Below are 22,073 nucleotides of genomic sequence, written 5' to 3'. Positions count from 1 at the left end.
GTGAGACCCTTCTGAAGGATATCTGTGTCAGATGTGTTTTCGACACGGCGCCTAGTTTGCAGTCATCTGCAAACTTTGTCAGCCATAACCCTCCTGTGTTTGCTTGTACTTCAGAAAAGTAGATGCCAAACAAGAGTGGGCCCAGGAATGAGCCCTGTGGGACACCACTTGTGACAGGCTTTGAGTCTGACATGGCGCCAGCAACTCTGACCCTGTGGGTTCTGTCGCTCAGCCAGTTTGCAACCCATCTTGTGATATATGGGTTAACATTTAAGCTGATGAGTTTTTCAATGATACCCGAGTGGGGTATTGTGTCGAAGGCCTTCGCCAGATCGAGGTAGGCTGTATGGACTGCCTTTCCCTCATCAATGGCTTTGGTGACTGTTTCGAAGAAGTCAACCAAGTTTAAAAGGCATGATCTGCCTTTGACAAAGCCAAACTGGGTTGGATCCAAAGTCTGCAAATTCCCTATGTCTTTATTTATGAGGTCCATTATGATCCTCTCCATAGCTTTGCAGATAAGGCTTGTCAAGCTAATGTATGTATGTGACAAGGCCATCCACTGTCGTGATCCGTGGCCAGGGTCATCTGTGCCACACACACCCATGACAGTTACTTAACAGTAGTGTGAGTGAGGGTATATGCCTGGGGTATATGTCAGACATGTTCATACACAACAACGACTGACAATAATAGACAGTCTTTATAGGTGTACAACCGCCTTGTGGATATGCATCCAGGCCTCTAATGTCTCATGTGACACACCTTGGAACTCCACAATACCTATGGATATGTGGATACCAAGGGACACATGACATAACATGAGGCTGTATGTACACATTGGTACCCAACATACATGTTGAGGGCTACCACCTATGTGGTACTGATGGGATAGTAAGTATAGTACATGTGGATGACTATGCCATAGTCGGCTTACTGCTATACAGCATGTATCAGATGACAGGCATCTGTCTGTATGATACCCTTGTGGAGGATATGTGTCCCTACAGTGCCCTGGTTGGCACGGCGCGCACGTCCGCACATACACATTGCACTGGATAAAGCGCTGCTAAACTTTGGGCAACCCTATTTATCTGGGTAAAGCACTGCTTAAATCTGGAGCCTTTAACATATATGTTTTCTTCAATAATAAATTGGCCATTTCACTGCTTTTTATAATATTTTAATCATACATGTCAGGTATTATTTCATATACTGATTTGGAACATAAAAACATAAGAAGGGTAGTGGTGGGACTCGAACCATGAATGCCTACTCTTTGGGATAATACTCTACCATTACACTACTGTTACTTGGCAGAATTTGAATAATTAGTTCTTATATGCTATTCACTGTCACAATTGCTAACTGTGGTTAGGCAATGGGCACACCCGCACAAACACGCGCAAATACGGGCAGCCATACCTCTCAACTGTACAGATTTTCACAGAATGTCCAAATTTTTGCCTTATATTTTTGGTCCATTTTTCATAAAATTGTGGCTTTCTGGCAAATTACTAAAGATTGAAGTTAGAAAATAATGACAGACGTGAGTTTTAGACTTCATATCATACAGAACATGCATACTAATGCAAAACCTGTTATTCTATCAACTTTCTAATTTGTAAGAGCAATATTTAAAACATGTCCCTATTTGTACCAGTTTTTTAATGGCTTTGTCCAGATTTCTTATTCTAAGAGGTTGAGAGGTATGCAGGCAGCTATATCGTGGATTAAAAATAAAAAATTAATATTTTACGTTTTATAACTTTGATTGGGGTTTCCAGTGTCAGGGAGTGTGCTGTTGGGTGCAAGTACATTTGAGCGACCTTGCTCTTGTGTGCTGACATTGTGCTTTGTAACAACTTGCAGGGGCGTGACCATTTAGACTGCTCAGCAGTCGGACACGCCCCTGCTTTCATACTCAGTCTGTGTAAGAGTTACTGATGAGTCAGCGTGCCCTCATGAATATTCATGGATCGCTGACGTCATACTGTTCAACTGAAGCCTCCGTGTAAGACTTATTAAGTCTTACACGGAGGATTCGTGAATCCTGCCCGAAAAGTTTACAAAGATGACTACTTGTTACTTTGCACTTACACTATTCTCCACCCTCCCCCTTCTTATCTCCCTCTTATTTCTTATCTTGTGGTGCTTTGTTTCCATTGACAATTTCCATGCTTCAACGTATAAATAATTTATGAATTTCTACTTAGGTAGTCTAGTGAATGTGTATTTAGGATGTATGCTTTAAGTGTTAAGTTTTTAAAGATATAAGTGGCATTTTATTTAATGCTAAATATATGTGTATGTTTTTAAGAATTAATGGATGAGTATGCCATATGACCTTTTAGGTGTGGTATTTAAACTAATTTGTCTTGCTTCACTTTTGTCTGAAGAAGGTGAGTGGAATAAAACTTGACAAAAGCGCTAACCTTTTTATATCTTATACTATGAAACTACTATGAAACTACTATGAAACATGAATTTCTTTTACTGTGTTCATTTGTTTTATCGGATTTCTAATATTTTGGGACTTTCTGATTTCCTGTAATCTATTTCTTTCATTGATCTTAATATGTCTATCCATCTCTATTAAATCGAGCAACTCTTCCCTTAGATAATTTTCTTCTAAACTGAGGGCACATTCTTTGTTCTTCATTTCTTGCAGGCATTCTACAGAAAGTTCCAGAACATCTTCTTATAACATATTCTCTTCAGCTTCATCCTGCATCATCCATTGCACCTTCATATGGGATCTCCCTTGCTTATCACTCCACAACATTGACTGCAGCAGAGTTGCCACTGTTTCATGGGCCTTGCCTTGCTGTGCAACTCCAACTGAACTTTTGTAATAGTTTCCTACAGAAGGCTCCACAGTATCTTCATGTGACAAGTGATAAGATGCTTCCTGTTCTGCCTTTTTCTCCTAAATTTTGGGATTCATTTTTCCATCATGCTGTGATATTACTAGAGTTGGAATTTCTGCACTAAACCATTCACTTCACAGGTAATCCATAACATCAGTTTCATTTTTACTTCTCTATTACTAATCCACTTTTCTACTTTACCCCTTTGTTTTCTTATTTCTGTATTCTGAAATTTTCCATAGCCATATGTCTGCCTGTATTTCATCACTCCATCCATGACCTCTTTTTCCCATTTTTATACATGGAGTCAGGGTGTCATTTCAACAAAGACAATCATCTAGAGCCAAGTTTCACACCACCAGGTGGCAAGCCCTGCCATGGCTAACCTTTGCCTCTATTTCTCTTCAAATATTTTTAGTGCTGTTTTTTTGTATTGATTAGTTTGGTTTTCTCCTTTGCATAAATTTTGTGCCATGTCAGATCTCTCTTTCTTTCCCATGCCCTTGTTTCCTTTTTTTTTTATTCCTTTTAAAAATCTCTAGCTTTTGTTCTTTATATTTTTGCACTTCCTCAGTTGATTATTTTTTCCAAACTGCCAAAAGTTTCTTGGTTTATACAATGTTTTTCATAAATCTGTTGTAGTAATGAACACAAATTTGCATTTGAAGCTTTTGACTGTTTTTCTTGTGCAAGTATTTTTCTTTTCTCTAATTCCTCTCTTAATCTTTTCAAATATTTTCTATCTGGAAATTATAGACTTCTTGCATAATAGTATCAACACATAATTTCTTTCTTAGCCAGAATAGTCCCCTCTATCATTTTTATGGCTCTTTTCTGGCCTGTCAGTTTTTTATAGAGTATGACTTCCTTCTACAACAGGGAGGCCATCCTCGAGCCTGGCCTAGTCCCATTGTAGGAATGTTTCCTTGTCTTGAGAATTCTACACTGTCATTTTTTCCATTCCTGACACCAGTGCGCATACCAAGCTTGGGTACTTTTTTATCCTTGGACTTCTGTACCCAGCTGTCTTTTATTTTTTTACCTACTTCTGTCCATGACATATGCTATATAAAATATAGTCTATAGATCAGTGTCGTCTTGGTGAGATTTTGTAAAATCAGGGCCCACCTCATGAAGGTACTCACCAAAACCTGAGGATGAATTCAGTTCTAGCAAACTACTCTCCTTTGCTTGCTGAGTTTATTATCTCTCCACTTGGACCCAGTGCCTATAGGGTTAGTACCATGAAAATTAAAATAACGTAGAGAAACTGAATTTGTTTCTTTATATTACAAATATTTCCTATATCCTGACCATAAACTTTATTTGTGTCTCACCAATGTAGGTGAGACCATATAATCATTTCAAAGTGTAAATAACTGCCTCTGTAAGACAGAATAATATGTGCCATAAAATTAACCTTAATATCATTGATATAATCAAATCCTGGTACAATATACTGGCAAATATTACATGTGCCACAAATAGCTGTACTAATTGTGCCAACAGATCTATTAGGACTGTCAACAGTCCTTTAAAAAAAACATGAACCAACTAATAAAGTTTTTTGTAACATTTCTGCAACATATATCATCTATAAGAAACTTTCAGCCCTTAACAACTGCTTCCTATATATAGGTTCATTGCCCATGCAGACCATTCTAAGCTTAGCATTTTGTATTTTTCTGCTTGAAAAAGCCTATCTCATTCAGTTAGAGATGGGCTTACCCATCCCATGGTCGATAATTACATACTACCTCTAATGAGAATAAATGAAATCATGCCATAGATAATTTGAGGGGACACAAGCATGGATAAAGCAGCCAGGAGTAGTCTCTGCCCAATCCAATGTCAATAAATAAATAAATTACTGGTGTGTCTTACAAAACATACCACTGCCTTGCATTAAAACAATTAAACTGGCTTGAACTCCCAAACTAGTTGACATACTCACAACTACTCATTACCCACAACCTATTGTACTCTCCAGACAAATGCCCAGCATTACAAAATACTCTGCTGTGCTATTCACCCGCTAGAGACCTTTGCTCTAGTAACAAACTCTTATTATGTATCAGTAAGACATTAAACACTGCTGAAGACTCTCTCTCTCTCTACTCCCATTATGTGTGAAAACTCTGAAATGAAATCCCCACACAGCTAAAACAGGTAGAAAACTTGAATAGCTTCAAAACTTTCCTTAAACAGCACCTATTCGAAAGATGGCTCTGTCTTTCCTGCTCACATGGGTAACTTTATTCGGTGTACTTTTCTCCAACTCTTACAGCCATTTTGCTTCCCAGTCTTTTGTGCCTTATCACTGCTCCCCATACTGCACTAATTCCCTAAGCTCTTACTCTTTCTCCTTCCCTTACACCCATCCACTACCCACTATTCATCCACTGTCCATTTATATTCTTGCTCATTTCCATAACTTCTTCTTTCATATCTCTCATATCATCAGTTTGTAAGCTACATTACTACTTGTCTGTCTGAAAATTATTACTAACATCAAAAACACCCCAGTTTGATCATCATGATATAAATACATTAACTGCTATTTTATTTTAGTAATTAGCCATTATATTAATTTGCCCTCTTTTTGTGTTAAAATGCTGTGTTCATGTAAGAAATATTTAAAACGTATGTAAATAAGCTCAAGTATAGATGTTTTTACCCAGCAATTATAATTGTTCATCATGTGTAACTTAAATGCGGAGGTCTTCTCCTCAGGTCTCCTCTGAAAATGGGTTTTATCCAGTCAGACTTTTGCCAGTCAAAAAGACAAATAAATAAATAATTAGTGGCACAGAGGGCAGTCCTGGGGAAAAATGTTTCTGTTATCCATCCATAAATACAAGCTGTGCTTGAATATGGACAGGGGTGAACTTTCTTTAATGTGGATGGGGAGTAGGATACAAAACAGCAATATCCTCTGTGAGATATATCTGTCCACCAAACCATTCTTTTCATGTTACAGAAGAGGTTTAGATTTGTGATGTAATTTGACTTGCTGATGCAGAGTAAAGCCATCAGTATTGGATTAGATGATGCCTTGAATGCCAGACACAGCTCACCTCTTAGCAATCTGTAGGATACCGAGTACAATGATAAGGCTTTGAGTCAGTCCATGTAGGACATGTTATTTAGGCCTTGTGTCCTTTTATTAAGGTATCTCTGTGGGCATTTCAGTTGTTGCATGCATCTGAACAGATACATGCTAAGGGAGGCATTATATTCAATGATTGGCCTAATGAGGACTAAGTAAAGGGGGCAATGGCATTCCTAGATCTAGACCCAGTTGCTTTGTTTATAAGCTGTGTAATATAGAGGGTCTCAACAATGGACACATGTTGGTCAAAAGTTAGATCACTGTCCACATAGGTTCCCAAATTCTGAACTGTGTCATCTCTTAGGGGAGTATTGTCAATGTGGTAGTTCCCTGGGGTAGATGACTTCCCAAAGCATAAAATAATGCATTTTTTGGCATTTAGTTTCAGTCCATAATTTTGGTACCAGTTATTTGTGACAAACCTTCCTACAGGATGGCTAAGTCAATTGGGGATTCAGTGACTGCTCCTACTTTCCCAGCTTATTTGGCTTTTCTACTATGACTGAGTGGGGAATAGTGCCAAAAGCTTTGGCCAGGTTGAGGTATGAGGTGTATCCATTTTATCTTGATCCATTGTTTTGGTGACCTTTTCAAAAAATCCACCAGGATGAGTAAGCATGACCTGCCTTGATGAATTTAACCTGTTATATAGTTATATAATAAATCAATAAAATATCAATATATAAATTTATCAATATAATAAATTATAGAAGCCCAAAGCATTCTTATCAGAAGCAGTAAAAGATGCATTTTTATTTCCATTAAAGGGCTTATTCGCAATTAACACTTTCCTGTATGAATGATACATCTTATAATAGATGGTCTCTGCATCATCAAGTGAATAGCCCTTTAGAAAAAAAACAAATAAATCACTGTAGCAGATTCAGTGAAAAAGTCACTCCATTCACTACAATCCCTTCTCACTCATAATAATTCAGCATAAGGTAAAGAATGTAAAATGTGAAAAGGATGGTGACGATTACTATGCAAAAATGTACCATTTGTAGTAGGTTTTACAATATGTGCTGCAACATATAGCAGAATATATTAAACCCCATAAAACAATACCAAAAAATTAACTTTGTGACCATTAACTTCAAAATTATTATTAGTATTAACCACATCAAAAAATCCAAAGATAAGCGATATTCTCCCTACATAAAAAGTCAAATCGTCTAGATATCAAAAGTAACAAACAATATTATTTTTATAATAATCAGTACAATAACTTACAGAAGTTTCAACCAGCCCATCATCCATCAAACACAAAAAAATCACATAAACAAAACTCAGTAACTTCACATAAAATGAGCAAAATGAAAATCCCAAAAAGCATTTCAAAGGTCTGTAAACCAAACTGATGAGAAATATTGCTAATATAAACTAACAACATCAGCAATAACCCCAAACATAAAAGAAGTCCATTCAGTTTTATTCATCTTTTTCAATACGATTGTTGAATCACTTATATAAAATGGCAAGATTAATACCTTAGGAAACAATTGCTTATTAATACTGAATAAAAAATATAGCATTTTTGCATGCTAAAAACTACTACAATATAAAGAAACTATTTTATAGTTAAAGTTCAGACAATTGTATCTAGCAGGTTAAGTGTGGCTATGAAATGGAAAGCTTTATTAAATTAATAATTGTCTTTTTTATTTATTTATTGTGGCTTAAATTGTTTCTTCTATTCAGAAAATAAATGTTCTTTTTTTCATTAGTACGGCTAGAGTAGGTCTGTATGGTTCTGTGGAATATCAGTTTTTTGTTTTTATTACTGGCATCAGGTAGGTGAATGGTTATATAACAGATGCCTGCCCTTGTTGATATAGCACCTTTACACAATTCTTTGCTTTTTGTGTAGCTTGAAGAAAAAAAAACACGCAGGTATATTAATTATTTTTTGTGTCTGGGTGATCACTTGTTTGTTTATTAACAACACGTTGCATTTACAATTTCTCTTATTTCTGAGTTTCTGTGTAAATAAATTATGCCATAATATGCCTTTCAACTCTTGAGAGCAAGCTGAGTTCGTCGTAATATCTAGAAGATTTGATAAGAAAGACATGCAACTCCTGCACTTTATTTAAACTAGACCGTTTTAAATGCTGGTGTAATTTTTGAAAATTAAATAGTACCCCTTTCTTTTTAATTTTGTAATTCCGCCAAAAGTTTTTTGTTTAACTTGTACATCTGCGTTTTATATGTAAAATGTTAGTAACTGAGACGTTAATAATGAATACTCATCGACAGAATCCTTAGTACACTTATCATATCTACTGGTGAGCGTATTCAAGACTATTTCATACGCCTGTAATCTACTGCATCATAGTTTTGATTGGTAATGTCTAGGAAATATATTTTATTCATGATGATTTCTTAACTCGCGCAAAAGATGTAAAAATATATATGAATTAATTACAGATAGTATTACATTAAGTGGGGACAGAGATATTACTGGCATCTTAATATTATACCTAAAATATTACCGTCCATAGATTAATCTGCTGGTTCGCTTGTAGCTGTAATTCTGCTCCATCGACTAGGAAAATGCATAGTTTATTCTAATTAGGTGTCCCGGATTTCGGTGAAATGTCACCTATTTTCAGGAGCTTTTTCAGTTACAGATTGAGGCATACAGTACCTCTCAAACTTTTAGCTCAAGAATTCTAGACAAAGCCAAAAATAGGGGGAGGGGATTAACAAACGCCCCCAAATTAGGGACAGATTGTACAATTTTGCTCATATAAACGTGCAGTCACTTGAATAGAGTAGCCTTTGCGTCAACGTATATATTATTATATTCTGAAAACCTCGCATTTTATGAGGAACAGACAAAAAAGAAAATGTGATGTAAAAATCTGAACATTCTGCGAAATTCTAGACAGATGAGCTCAGCATACCTCTCAACCTCTTAATGCCAGAAATCTGAACAGAGACTTACAAAATGGGGGCAATGGCCTAAAAATAGGTACACATTTTAAATATTGCTGTTATAAACTTAGAAACTTGCTAAAGTAACAGGGTTTGTTTTAACACACATTTTCTGAAGTATTAGAAGTCGGAAACTCAAACGTATGTCTTTATTTAGTGACTTAAATCCTTCCTCAGATCAACCAAGTGATTTGCCAGAAAATTATAAATGGTATGAGGAATAGCGAAGCATGCGAGTCAAACATCTGGTCATTCTGTGAAAATCTGGACAGTTGAGAGGAACGAAAATGCATACTTAGGAATTATGCATTAACATTGTGCCACCATACCTCCGCAAAGCATCGGTAATCAAATTCTTGTTAATATTAGCCACAAGCGCGTCTCACTGACGTCATTAATGAAAACACAATTAACAGCAAAGCTTTTATATTCATTGGCTAAATTATGATATCAATTAATAGTAGTGTATGAATATTTATTTAAGATATCTTTACATCACTTGAAGGCGCGGATAGAAAAGAAGGTGGGCGGGATTTGCTATTGAGTATCCCCCTGAGTATTAAAATTACTTTACGCCCAGTCATTGACAGCTGGTTGCGCGTCTTACTGCGGCAAGATGGTGACGTTAAAAATGGAAGACTTGAGGCTGGGCTAAGAGGAGGAGTTCCTGGTGGGACGTAAGCAGAGATAGAAATTGTTACTTCTGAACGCTGACCATGTCATTAGTGAGTGAGAGACTTCGTCAGATTCATTCTTGTACGGCTGAAGAACAAAAAGTGAGTCGGTTGTGTTATGGGATGCTTAGACCCCGCTGTATGCTTTTTGTTTAAAGTATATAGGAATCTGATTGTGTTATATAGATTATTGGACATAGGTGTTTTGTTTAAATATAAAGTGCAGTTGTTTTTTTTGAGGGTAAAATAAAGAGAACGTAGGAATCGTGTTTATTTAAAGCTTGTATTTGTGCTGTCTTTGTTTATTTTTTAGTTATGTTTGTTTAACCTCGATAATTTTAGTCGGCACTCATTGCTATGGTAATCCCCCTGATGCCTTGCTTTTATCTCCAGCCTTTCTGGTTGGCGTTCAATGTTCCCCTGGGTTTGTGAAGCGTGTTAAAGGAAGCTTTTGTACTTAGTTTAGACTTACTTTGTTAAGTTTAGAGATGGCAACGAGTCTGTAACTCGTTGAATTCCGGGTGTTGGGGTGACAGCGCCCTTTACTTGGGCATATTTTAACTTGGGTTTTCGCATTGCAGCAGTGTCTGATGGGACGTATATTTGTGACATCCTTTTAAACAATGGTACTGCATTTCCCTTTTAGTACCATTTCCCTTTTGGTGGTATTTACTGACTAGTTTATCAGCTCGGGAATCTTGGTGTCATGACTGGATGCTTGTAGGTTAGTTCTTTGTAATGGAACTAGTTTGGTGTTTAATGCATGTGTGATTTCATGCGTTCCCCACTTCCTGTTGTGTATTCCCTTTGTGCGGGTTTTGTATACTAACGTTTCTTTTGGAAAACCCGATAAACTTGTTTCTCGATGTTTGTGATAAAACAAAGACTTGTGGGTGGCATCAGCTGATGTTCTGCGCCCATCTTTTTCGTTAGTGGATTGTTTTGGCTGCAGCTTTTCCTTGCAAATTAATGAAGGGATACTGTGTGGAAGTAATATAAGGTCTGTGTGTTCTCCTTGCCTGCTTTAAATTTAACATGTTTTAACTTGTTTCTTGTGACCTAGTTTTCCAGTGTAAGTCTCCTTTAGCTCGTGTTTGTGGTAACATTTGTAAGATGTAGCCTCAAGTTTGGGAATTTAATGCAGTCTGGTGTCTGAGAGCAGTTTCTTACTTCCTAGATTCAGATGTTTTGAGGGGGGGGGGGGGGGGGAGAGAGTTCCTTAAGCAGCCTTTTCTTTTCCCCAAGGGATTAAAAAGGCTACTGTATGTGAGGTGTGTTTAGTAGAGAAGTATTATACAGCCAGAGGAGAATATTTAGTATGTTTAAATGCATTGTAGGGGCAATGGTGTTTGTGGAGAGAGTAGTAAAAGCAGACTGCTGTTAGACTGAAGTTGTGCCGAAGTAGCATTGGCAGTACTGTTTAGTTTGAAGCTGCCCCACACCACCACACACAATTTTCTATAGAATTAAAGGCAAGTAAGGGCTGCACAATTTTAAAGATGCATCTGATTAAGAATCTGGGCCAGAAAGATGCATCTGATAGTTTTGGAATCTGGGCCAGATTCCAAAATCTATTCAGTTTGTCAACATTGTTTTTATGTGTATTGTAATTTTTCGTAAAGAAGAGGAAGTCTGAAAATCTGTTTTGCATTTTTTAGTGTCTGCAACACTTGATATTTGCTAGAAAGTCAGTGTACAGTACAGAGCAAAAACTGGGGACAGTTAATGTGTGAGCGCTTAACTGCAGGAATGGATTTTGCATCAATTTATTCACTGTGTTGGTTTAAGTGAAGCTGTATACCTTTTGGAGTAAAACCTTATTCCTTCATGAGTCTCGTACAGATTCATTTTATCCTAATAATAATGCAGTTTAGGTTCTGCTTACTGCTGACCAGGATTTAGCAAAAGAATCAAACCTTTAGGCCACTGCAGAAAATGTATCGGATCTGTAACTTCTGGTATTGCTGCTGTTATGCCATTCCCAGCACTTGGTTGTGCATACATACATACAGTTTATAGGACACTCATGCCAGGTTATTCTTGGGAGCTGAAATGGTGGTCAGTGCCATGTGTTGCAGCTACAACCAATAAAATATATTGTGTGGCGAGTAGTTGATGGGTGAGAGAGAAATTGGATGTATGGGAGTAAATTTTTAAACATTCCTCTGTGTGTGCATCATTATATAGTGGTTGTACAGTAAGGTTTCTCATATTGAACTATATCCCATTTCAGCAGTAAAACTGGTATCCTATACAGAGTTTAGCTGCACTAAATTCAGTTCTGCTAATAAACACTTAAGACTGCCACTGCCCCTCGCTGAGGGGATCATTTAAGATTTTTCTGAAAAAGGGTAGCTTGCACTGTTTCTTCTCACTGCTAAACAATGAATATTTTATGTACACTTTTTCCACTACCCCTTTCACAAAATTTCAGGTTGATTCGTCTGAGTGAATTATATGTGCTCACATTTCTTTTATAGAAAAGTGGAGGTTTAGAGCAAGGAACAGTGTTTTAATCAGGCACTTAAACTATTCCTCCTGCTATTGTATGATGTATTTGCCATGCGTTTGAGTTGCTTGTGGACGTGCAAAGATGTATATGAAACAACTCTTCTGGTCTCCCTGTCACATACAACAGTGGCCATGATGTGGTGGTTACGACTGTCATACCATACTTGAATTTGTTTCCTGAGATACGGTTAAGGCAAGTTGTACTGCTTTTCTTAGTACCCTTGTGACTTTTAAAAGCAAATTGGCCAAATTCAACTCCATTCCAGAACAGAGAACAATTTGCTGACAATTGCTTGCATTTCTGTATATACTCTGCACAGCCTTGATCGAAATGTCATGCTTATTTGCTTTTCCTGGAAGATAAACTGACTCTAGGTTGTAATCCCATGTAAACTGTTAACTTCCATTGTTTTCACTGCATTGCAGTAAAAAAAAATGGAGGGGGGAGTGCTGTATTCCTGAATTCTTTCAAATGAAAACTTTAAGTTGGGGTCCCATCTTTATTTGCTGATGGGACAGGTGAATGTAAAGGATCACACTACAGCTCTTGAAATGAGTAATGGACTAGGAGAAATTCTTAAACGTGCCACTGAGCTTCCCATGAAAAAGGTTTTAGGCTTAATCTGATTATTTGTTCTGACTTAAGTTTAAAAAGTGAGGTGTAGCTGTTTGAATTTTTTTCTAAAACTGTTTGTTGTGACTAGCTGATTTTTATGCCAATTTTGCGTAATCATATCCTATGATAGATAAGCTTTGATTTTCTAAGTGGTCTATTCTCACAGCGTGGTGTAAAAGTATACAAAGAAAAAAATGAAGCATCCTAGCCAAAGAGCAGGCAGTAGCACTTCTCATCTGCATCTAAAGCAAATGTACGTGGTGACTCATCTTCAGAAATAACAAGGCTGTGGAAAGTGAAGCAGCTGTGGAAGAAAATTACTAGACAGTTTAAGGAGGACATTCTGGGTTTTGAGTAATAAAACTCACACTAAATCCTCAGCTAGCTAAAAGTACACAAGTGTTTTTTTTTCTGGCTAAATGCTGTTTCATTTCTTATCTTGGCTGCAAATAATTAGTTGACCTAAGCAAATGTGGCATAACTGTAATCTGACTGACCTGTTAATTTTCTGGGTTGATTTCTGGCTCTGCAAATGCATTGATGTAAATCTATTTTCAGAGTAGCTTAAGGTCAACTGCACCTAAAATTTAGTGTTTGTTCCTTGAAGGAAACTTGAATTTGTGTTGAGCTTTCTGTATACTAATACAGAACTGCCAATATTAGCATTTTTATTTTGTTAACCTGGCATGAGTTGGGGAGATGGTGCAATGCCACATGTTTTCTTTTTCTGGTGTTATACGTACAGAAATGACTGGCAGGCCAATTTTACTGTGGTTTCTGTCTCATAGCAAATAGTACTGCCTGTTTCTACTTTTTTACTGCTTCGGCTTGTCTCATTGCTTTGTCCCTTTTTTAGTTGCCATTTCTAATGCAGCATCTAATGAGCACTGGAACAAGTGCTTTGAAGGTAACAGAACCGCTGTTTTTCTCCACTGAAGTACAGTTGGGTCTATATAGATCAGCCTGAACTTGCAGATTTTTAACTTTGTGAACATGGTGTCTTAAACATTACTCCCCAGCTATTTGACTTGCCTCAACCAAGCGTTGCATGTAATACTGACTGATCAGGATTATACAAGGGGAAACATATTTTTCTCTGCCATTCTTAGCCTTGGATTTTAAAGGGAAAGGCAACTAAATTTGAGAGGGAATCTGTGTGGGTGGAGTAGTAATCATTGACCCATTACTTTTGTTAGACTAAAAATCATCTTTAAGTGTGATGCTGGTAATATGATGATGGACATTAAATACTTGCATAAGAGCCTCTTACAGCGGTGTCGAGTTCAGTGGCAGGTACTGCAGGATGTTTGAGAAACGGGGATGCCAGCAAAAAATGCACACTGGGACAGGGGGCTGTGCTGTCTGTACCCGTGCTTTTGTAGAGGGGTAGACCTTTGGCTTTGAGGTAGAATTCAGAGTGCTGTTGTACATGCAGAAGGCTTGTAATTGTGAAAGTCCACTGCTTTGTAGTATGGAGATCTTTACAGATCGGTGAGGGGTTTTGTGCAGCATGTGAATGCAGTAGTTTATAGGTGTTTCCTCTTCACATTTAGCACTTGCAATGCTCTGCAACAGTCTGACTCAAAGTTCCCTGTAACACGACTATGTACAGCAGTGCAAAGTTGTAGCCTGCTCTCCCTAATGGGAGCTTCGTTGGGTGAAGCTAAATTGCCTTGCTTGTCCTGTTTTAGATTGACACGACGGGTTCATAGCTTGTGAGCAAGTTTCATGGCAGATGTGTAACTTCTAATAGCTGCACTTCTTGTATTTATCCATCCTCAACCCCAGTTCCCATTTTGCACCGTGGGCTAGGGTGTCACTTCAGCAGTGATAGTCATCTTAAGCCAAGGTACACTGCCAGGTGGCTAGCCCTGCCATAGTAGATCATTTGTACGATACGCTCTCTTATCTGGCCACTTTAGTGTCCAATCCATCTACTGCACATCTTCAGAATATGGAGGAAACTGGTTTTCTCTGGGTGCTCCGATATGATTGCAGGGAAGACCTGCTCTGCACAGAAGGCATCCCAGCAGAGAATCGAACCAAAGAACCTCTTGCTGTGAGGCAACAACAGTAACTGCTGCACCACTGCCACCCAAATCACAGCTGCACTTAATTGCATCACTACTGTGGTGCTCTTCAAAACTCTATGTATGTGATCATGCCTGTAGCTGTAGTGCTAGTTGCACAGTTAAGAGGGAGGAGTTGAGGCTTACTAGCCAGTATATGTGATGCTTCTCTGTTCTAATCGGTAGCTACCTTTGGTGGGGTGGTACAGGTATGGAGCTCTGTCCTACACTCCAGTTCCCTCCCAGTGTGCCCTAGTAAGAGAGAAGGATCGACTCATGGCTTTCTGGGTTCCCAGTGAAGCAAAATCATTTACTGAAAGGGTGATTTATGTGGTGCAGCTTAGCTGAGCCCACTTTGTTTGTTTGGCTTTAAAGCATAAAACTTGCTGATCCATTGAATCCTAAGCTATTTTTCAGCATGTAGGAAGTCTGACTTTTGTATCCTCCTTATTGAATGGGGACGCTTGAGTGCAGGTCCCATTTACCTGGCCTGTGATGTCAAGTAGAAGCATAGCTAGGGTGAAGGGAGCAGCCCCCCCCCCCCATGTGAGAGGTGTTGAGGCGGATGATCATTAGTACCCGTATTTAATTTTTGCAGATGTCTGTTCTCTCAACTGCTTGCTTCACTTCAGCAGGGGGGCGGGGGTCTTTGCTTTATATCGCGCTCTGAGATGAGCACCAAATACCTGGCACTCGAGGGGTGAGGCACTCCAGATAGGTGATGGGACTTTTCTTGTTTCTGCCGCAACCTGCTAGCATTCAAAATTAATTCAGAATGGTCAAAACAAGTTCATCTTAAAGAATTGTATGGCGCTTGTCAACTCGTACAGTTAGTCTAATACAGCTATTCTTGCACAAGTAGTAGGCTTCATGTGTGGCAGTGTTTGGAGGGAGGCCTGCAAAGAGGGCCTACTAGGCTGGAGAGCTTTAATGTTAATTTAAAATGTGCAAAGTCCTTATAGACCTTCCTGCTTAACAAGCCCCACTGTATCTCTAAATTTTAGAGTGAATTGTATTCCTAGAATTTAAGGGTTTGAATATTTTGAGAACAGTGTGTACAAATACTATAATACAACAGATGACAATAGAAAATTATTAATAGAGTTGACAGAAATGGTCCTCGACAATAATTTCATAACGTTTCAAGGAGAATACTATAAACAAGTCACTGGAGTAGCTATGGGGGCCGCATGTGCCCCCATATATGCTAATATGGTACTTCTCGGATGGGAGGAAGAAAGTATTTTTCAAAGCCCATATATGAAAAATATAAAAATTTATCTGAGATTTTTAGATATTTTTTTACTATGGGAAGAAGATACCCCTGATGACTTAAAAGACTTTATGTCTTATATAAATCAAACCACTTCTTTCTTATCCTTCACCCATGAGATTGAACAGCAAAATATAAACTATTTGGACATCACTTTAAGTAAGACAACTAGTGGTTTTAAATCTAACATTTTTCGTAAGGAAACGTGGTGTAATAGTTATTTGCAATTCAACAGCCAACATCCCCTACACCAAAAGAAAAGTATAGTTAAGGGTCAAGCTGTAAGGATTGCACGAATGACTTCACAAAAACAAGACTTGGAGAAAGAGTTCTCCTTTATATTGGAAAAATTTATAGAAAGGGGGTACCCAATACAATTTGTAGGTGACATTTTAACAGAAGTATATCAGGGATGGGGTATAAAATTTAAACCATTATTAGGTGAAAAATGTATCCCCAACAACACGAATACTGATGAAAATATTGATTATAAAAGTGCGTGCATAGTTGAATACAACGGCTTCTCAGATTGTTTTACTGGGATTATAAAAAATAATTGGAGTATTTTTAAAACTAATAAAGATATTTACGAAGTGGTTGGAAAAAAACCAAATTTTACATATAAAACTGCAAAAAACTTCAAAAGAATCTTTGAGGCCGACACAAAAAACAACGACCAAAAGAAAGGTACCACAAAATGTGGTAGATGCAGGCAGTGTGCATATATTAATCCATTAGTAGAAATCACACTTAAGAATGGTTTAAAAAGTAAGATTACATTCTGTAAAGGTAACTGTAGGAGCAAGATGTTGGTATATTTGGCTATTTGTTCTAAATGTGATTCGTTTTACGTGGGTAAGACTGAGAGGACTCTGAGAGGGAATTTACGAACATACCCACGATATTAAAAGGAGACAAATGCTTTGTTTAAACTTTCTTTGGAGTGTGAAAGTTTTACAGATTTTAAGTTTGGAATTTTGGAAATTATCAAAATGGACACTAGGGGGGGTAATATTAAAAACGTTTTATTGCAGAAAGAAATAAGATGGCAATTATTGTTAAGATCAAATACCCCCCCAGGGCTTAATGAATATATAAGTATTAAATCCATACTAATAGATAAGGCCTCAAGGATCTAAAAGTTTAAACTAATAAATAAGCATAAAAATATGTACAATTTAAGTATACAATTTTAAGAAAAGTATATATAATAAAAAATTTTTCATCCAAAATGAATATGGCCTCATGGGTGATACAATATTCAATTCCATTCCACACTGCCTTTTGCATCAGTGTTTTCGGATAAATAATATATAAATTAATTTTATAAGTAACACAAGAACTATGTAAATCATGCACCGGTGTTTATGTCACAGTAACTTTAACTTTATATTTTACTTTTAATATTGTTATGTTCTTTAGTGAGATTTTCCTGTTTTAAATAATGAAAATTAGAATAGCATTTTGATAATTTTAACATTTTTATTTGATATATAACGTTGAACATTTTTTAATATTTAAATGATAAAAGTTTTTTTTAAAACTATCATATAAATAGAAAAGAAAATTACTCAAAATATAATGAGAATTTAATACACTATATAATAGGTATTATTAAGAAGGGTGACATTTTTACTAGAAATTTTAACGAACAGATTTACAAGGCATTACATGAATTATATTTCATATTTACAAATTATATGAAGGTTAAAAGTATGAAATGATTGTAAATTTGTTATTTTCCAAAACAAGTTCCCATAAATGACCTCTGTAAATATTGTTAGTAATTTATTTATTCAAACTTATATGTATATATTTAATTATTCATCATGTGTTCATGTATTTATATAATTTTTATTACACATTTATATCATATTACAAACAAAAACAGAAGAGTGTGTAATTAATTTAATCTGTGCATTAATTTGCCTTGTATGGAAAAGAAAGGAAAGAAATTTCTGAAAAGCAGAACGTAAAGCATTTAGAAAAGTATGTTTTTCAAAGATTTTTGTTTACATACACTTCCTGTTTGTGGCATGACCATACAAGGAAGAGATGCATTTACGGAGTACTTGTGTTATAATTGCTCCAATTCACAGATTTAATTAACTATTAATTCACAATAATTATGTAGTAAATTGTTTAAATCAAGAATATAAAAAAGAGAGGGACTGTGTATTTGATATTCTGATGAAGTCTGCTTGCAGCAGACGATAGTGCTGAATCTACTGAATTTTACTTTTTGTGTATTAAAGAAGATTGTGGTCTGAACACGCGGAGTTTTACTTTCATGGTTTATTGGATTTCTACATATTTTTGAGTTTAGAGTGAATTGTGTTTGGTTTAGAGGGCATCCCAGAGTTTGGAGCAAAGGACAGAAAAAGCATGGTCAGAAGTTTAGTTGTAGATTGATTGTCTGGGCACTACTGGATTGGGAGTGAAAAAATCTCTTCTAATGATTGGTGAACAGTGACTGGTAACTGAAGGTATTCGGTGATCGTAGGAGGTTACTAGGCTATTTCCTTAAGGCCTGTATAAGCTTAGCCATGTTATACCCTTGTTTCCTTGTGGACAAAGATGTATAGTTGTGTGCAAATCTAAGATCAGCACAGTCTGCCCCTTCCTAAGGACATACTGATCCATTGCCTTATTAGGAAGGAGGGAAGTTTCTTTGCTTGCCAGTGGGAGTGGGAAGCACTGAGCAGCCTTTTTGTCCGAATTGGTGAAGTTTCAGCCAGAAACTAGTAGTCTATTGGTCGTTTTGGGCCAATTCCTAGCTCCTTTCAGCCCCCTCCTATAAAACACGCTAAACACGTGTTTTCCAGCTTGTACCAACTCTGCACAGATCCTCGTGGTGGCCTGCAGAGTGATCCAAGCAGCAGAGAGCTAAAAGAGTGACTTTCTACCAGATATAAGTATTTTTTGTGGCTTTCCCACTGTTATTAAGCTAGCGACTACATTTCGCCTGTTTTACTGCTACTTTAAGTGATTTCTGCATTTTACACTGTTTATTGCACTTTAAGTTACTAATTGTTGCTAATGTTTTTAGTTCCTGTTACTGATCCACTGCCTTATTAGGAAGGAGGGAAGTTTCTTTGCTTACCAGTGGGAGTGGGAAGCACTGAGCCTTTTGTCTGATTTGGTGAAGTTTCAGCCAGAAACTAGTAGTCCATTGGTCGTTTTGGGCCAATTCCTAGCTCCCTTCAGCCCCCTGCTATAAAACACGCTAAACTGTACTGCTGATCTAACCAGCATATCCTATAACTGAAAAGTTCATCTCTACTTGATTCCCAAGTAGACTATTCTCTATCTGTAAAGCCTAGCACTTACTCCTACAGTACTTGCACCTTGATAAAGCACTCTTATTATAGATAGTACCCCACCAGCCCAAAACCCACTTCCCCGAGTCCTTTGAAAGTTCTTTATCTACTACTTCTAGTATGTCGAGGGATCAGTTGCTAGTGTCCTCTCCAGCTCAACTGGTGAACCTGGGAATATTGAGGCAATGTTACAATTGCCTCATGTACACAGACAATCCTCTCCTTCTCCCACAAAACACAAATACATGCGAGAGATGCAACTATACGGCCAAACTGGAGGCTGAGCTCTCTCAACATAGGACTGGCAAGACCAGACAGGAGGAGAAGGCAACCACACACAATACATACCCAGTCACACATGGTACCATCACAACTTCAAATCATACACATACTCACACAAAGACATACTCGGAGGCTCTGGTCAAAAATTTACCAAAACAGCAGAGGCCACCAAAGCAGACACCCAAACAAATACCACCTCACGACCCAACACATGCAACACACAGACCACACAGTCAGAGTGTCAAACAGTACAGCCCTTAAGGCCAAACAAAATGCCAGACACACTTGTCATTGGTGATTCCATAGTCAGACACACTGACGTCCCGCTCACCAGACTGAGTAAGGAGAAGGTCACAGTAAGCTGCCTGTCGGGCGCTAGAATCCGCCACATAACGCAAGCACTCAGGTCTCTCAACAGCAGGTACAAGTACGACTCCACGCTGGTGTCAACGACCTGAGACGTACCTCCTTGGACTACATGAAAAGGGACATCGAGGAGCTCTCTGATTATGTAGCCCAGGCAGGTATGACCCTGACCTTGAGCAGTATCCTACCTTCACCTAGAATGATGCCACAATACAGTGATAAGATGATCAGCTTTAATAATTGGCTTAAATTCTGGTGACATTCAAAGGGGATCCAATGTCTGTCTGCCTGGGATGACATGCTGGACAAGCCACGCTGCTTCGCAAGGGACGGCTTGCACCTGTCACCCTGGGCTTCCGGATATTGGCAAAGGCTCTTGCCACCCCATAGTGCCTTTTTAGGCAAGGCTCAAATTCTAAACCTACCACCCTAGAACACCAAAAAGGAAAAAACTAAGGGTAATGCTGCTCAATGCCAGAAGTCTCAATCTCAAGATGCACGCACTCGAGGCCCTTCTCAATATGGAGAACATCGATGTCTGTGCTGTGACAGAAACCTGGTTCAAGGCTCCTGAGAGCACCCCAGCACTAACAGGTTTCACCTCATATCATACGTTCCGGCCCCAAAATCCGGACAACACCAAGAAAGGAGGGGTGTCCATATTCATAAAGGACACCCACACCTCAAGGTTGGTGGCAACGCACGATGCATCTGAGACCATCCAGGTGCAATTAACCATAGGCAAGACTGCTCTGCAATTTGTAGCATGTTACAGGCCACCCTCTCAAACTCAGGAACCTCACATGGCCTTCCTGAAAACATTGGAGGATAAATGTATCTCCAAACACCATCATACTAGGTGACTTCAACTACCCTAATATAGACTGGGAACACTACTCAAGCCCGAACACTCTAACCCAAAGATTCCTGGAGTTCATAAACTCAAATGCCATGGAACAACTAGTCACCATCCCCACAAGAGGTGAAAACATACTTGATCTCATCATCACAAACATGGGATCAAAATGTTCAACACCGAAGTATACCCTCACTGGTGAGATCAGATCATAAACTAATCTCACTGGAGGTCCTCATCCCGCCCCACCTGGAACGAAAAACACCACAGTGAAAAACTTCTCAAAAGCCGATTTCACACTTCTAAAAACTAGTGTGGTCTCCTTTAAGGCCCCTGAGCCAGTGGTAAACATTACTCAAACCGCTGAATCACTTACAAATGCCTTCTACCAGCACCTACAGGACTGCATGGATCAGGCAATCCCAAACAAAACTAAGACTCTCTGTACCAAAGGCAAGCGTCCAGTCTGGTGGACCCCAGCCATAAACAAGCTCTACAACAAAAGGAGGAAGCTACTACAAGATAGAGCAAAATCCTTGAAAGGTAAGACACCTTTGATCATTATAAGTAAAAACTAAGAGCTCTCATAAAATCATCCAAGGCAAATTTTGAGAGAAAAATCGCCAAGGACTCTAAAGACAATCATAAGGCCTTCTTTAGCTATGTTAGAAACCTAGGAGGAAACTCCCAGATATGCTCAGAATTAGTTCAAAATGATGTGAAAATTACTGAACCTACACACATTGCTAACATACTGGCTGACAGGTTCAGTGCAAACTTCTCCCCTCCCCAAAGGAGAGATATCTATTCCAGAGGATTGTAGCCCCCAAACATCTCCAACGCCCAGGTGAGAACTGCCCTCACTAAGGCAAAAACACAGCATCCATGGGACCGGATGGTGTCCCCGGCTGTGTGCTTCATGAACTCAACGAGGAATTAAACCCACAGTTAGGACAGCTGTTTAATCTTAGCCTCACCTCAGGATACGTACCCAAGGAGTGGCGCACGGCGACTGTGGTCCCACTTCATAAGGGCGGTGCCTCCACAGACCCTGGAAATTACCGCCCCATTAGCTTGACAAGCCTTATCTGCAAAGCCATGGAGAGGATCATAATGGAACTCATAAATAAAGACATAGGGAACTTGCAGACTTTGGATCCAACCCAGTTTGGCTTTGTCAAAGG

At 38.2% G+C, this 22,073-nt stretch overlaps 1 protein-coding gene across 2 annotated transcripts in view; it reads left to right on the top strand.

Moving 5' to 3' along the window:
- Positions 1–9,501: 9,501 nt before the first annotated feature.
- The window catches only part of ARPP19 (cAMP regulated phosphoprotein 19), a 238,591-nt gene continuing 226,019 nt past the window's right edge, over positions 9,502–22,073 (top strand). Inside the window, exon 1 of one of the 2 annotated variants that reach the window (XM_044078842.1) lies at positions 9,502–9,698. In XM_044078842.1, coding sequence (XP_043934777.1) covers positions 9,639–9,698 — 60 coding nt within the window. In that variant the 5' untranslated portion in view covers positions 9,502–9,638. The remainder of the gene's footprint in view (positions 9,699–22,073) is intronic. The other variant, XM_044078843.1, reaches the window with a different exon arrangement.

Source organism: Protopterus annectens, chromosome 7.part1, assembly GCF_019279795.1.
Source record: "Protopterus annectens isolate FY-2018-M chromosome 7.part1, PAN1.0, whole genome shotgun sequence".
Taxonomy (NCBI): Eukaryota; Metazoa; Chordata; order Ceratodontiformes; family Protopteridae; genus Protopterus; species Protopterus annectens.
Note: the sequence above shows the minus strand (reverse complement) of the source record. Positions and strands in the feature narration are given on the sequence as shown.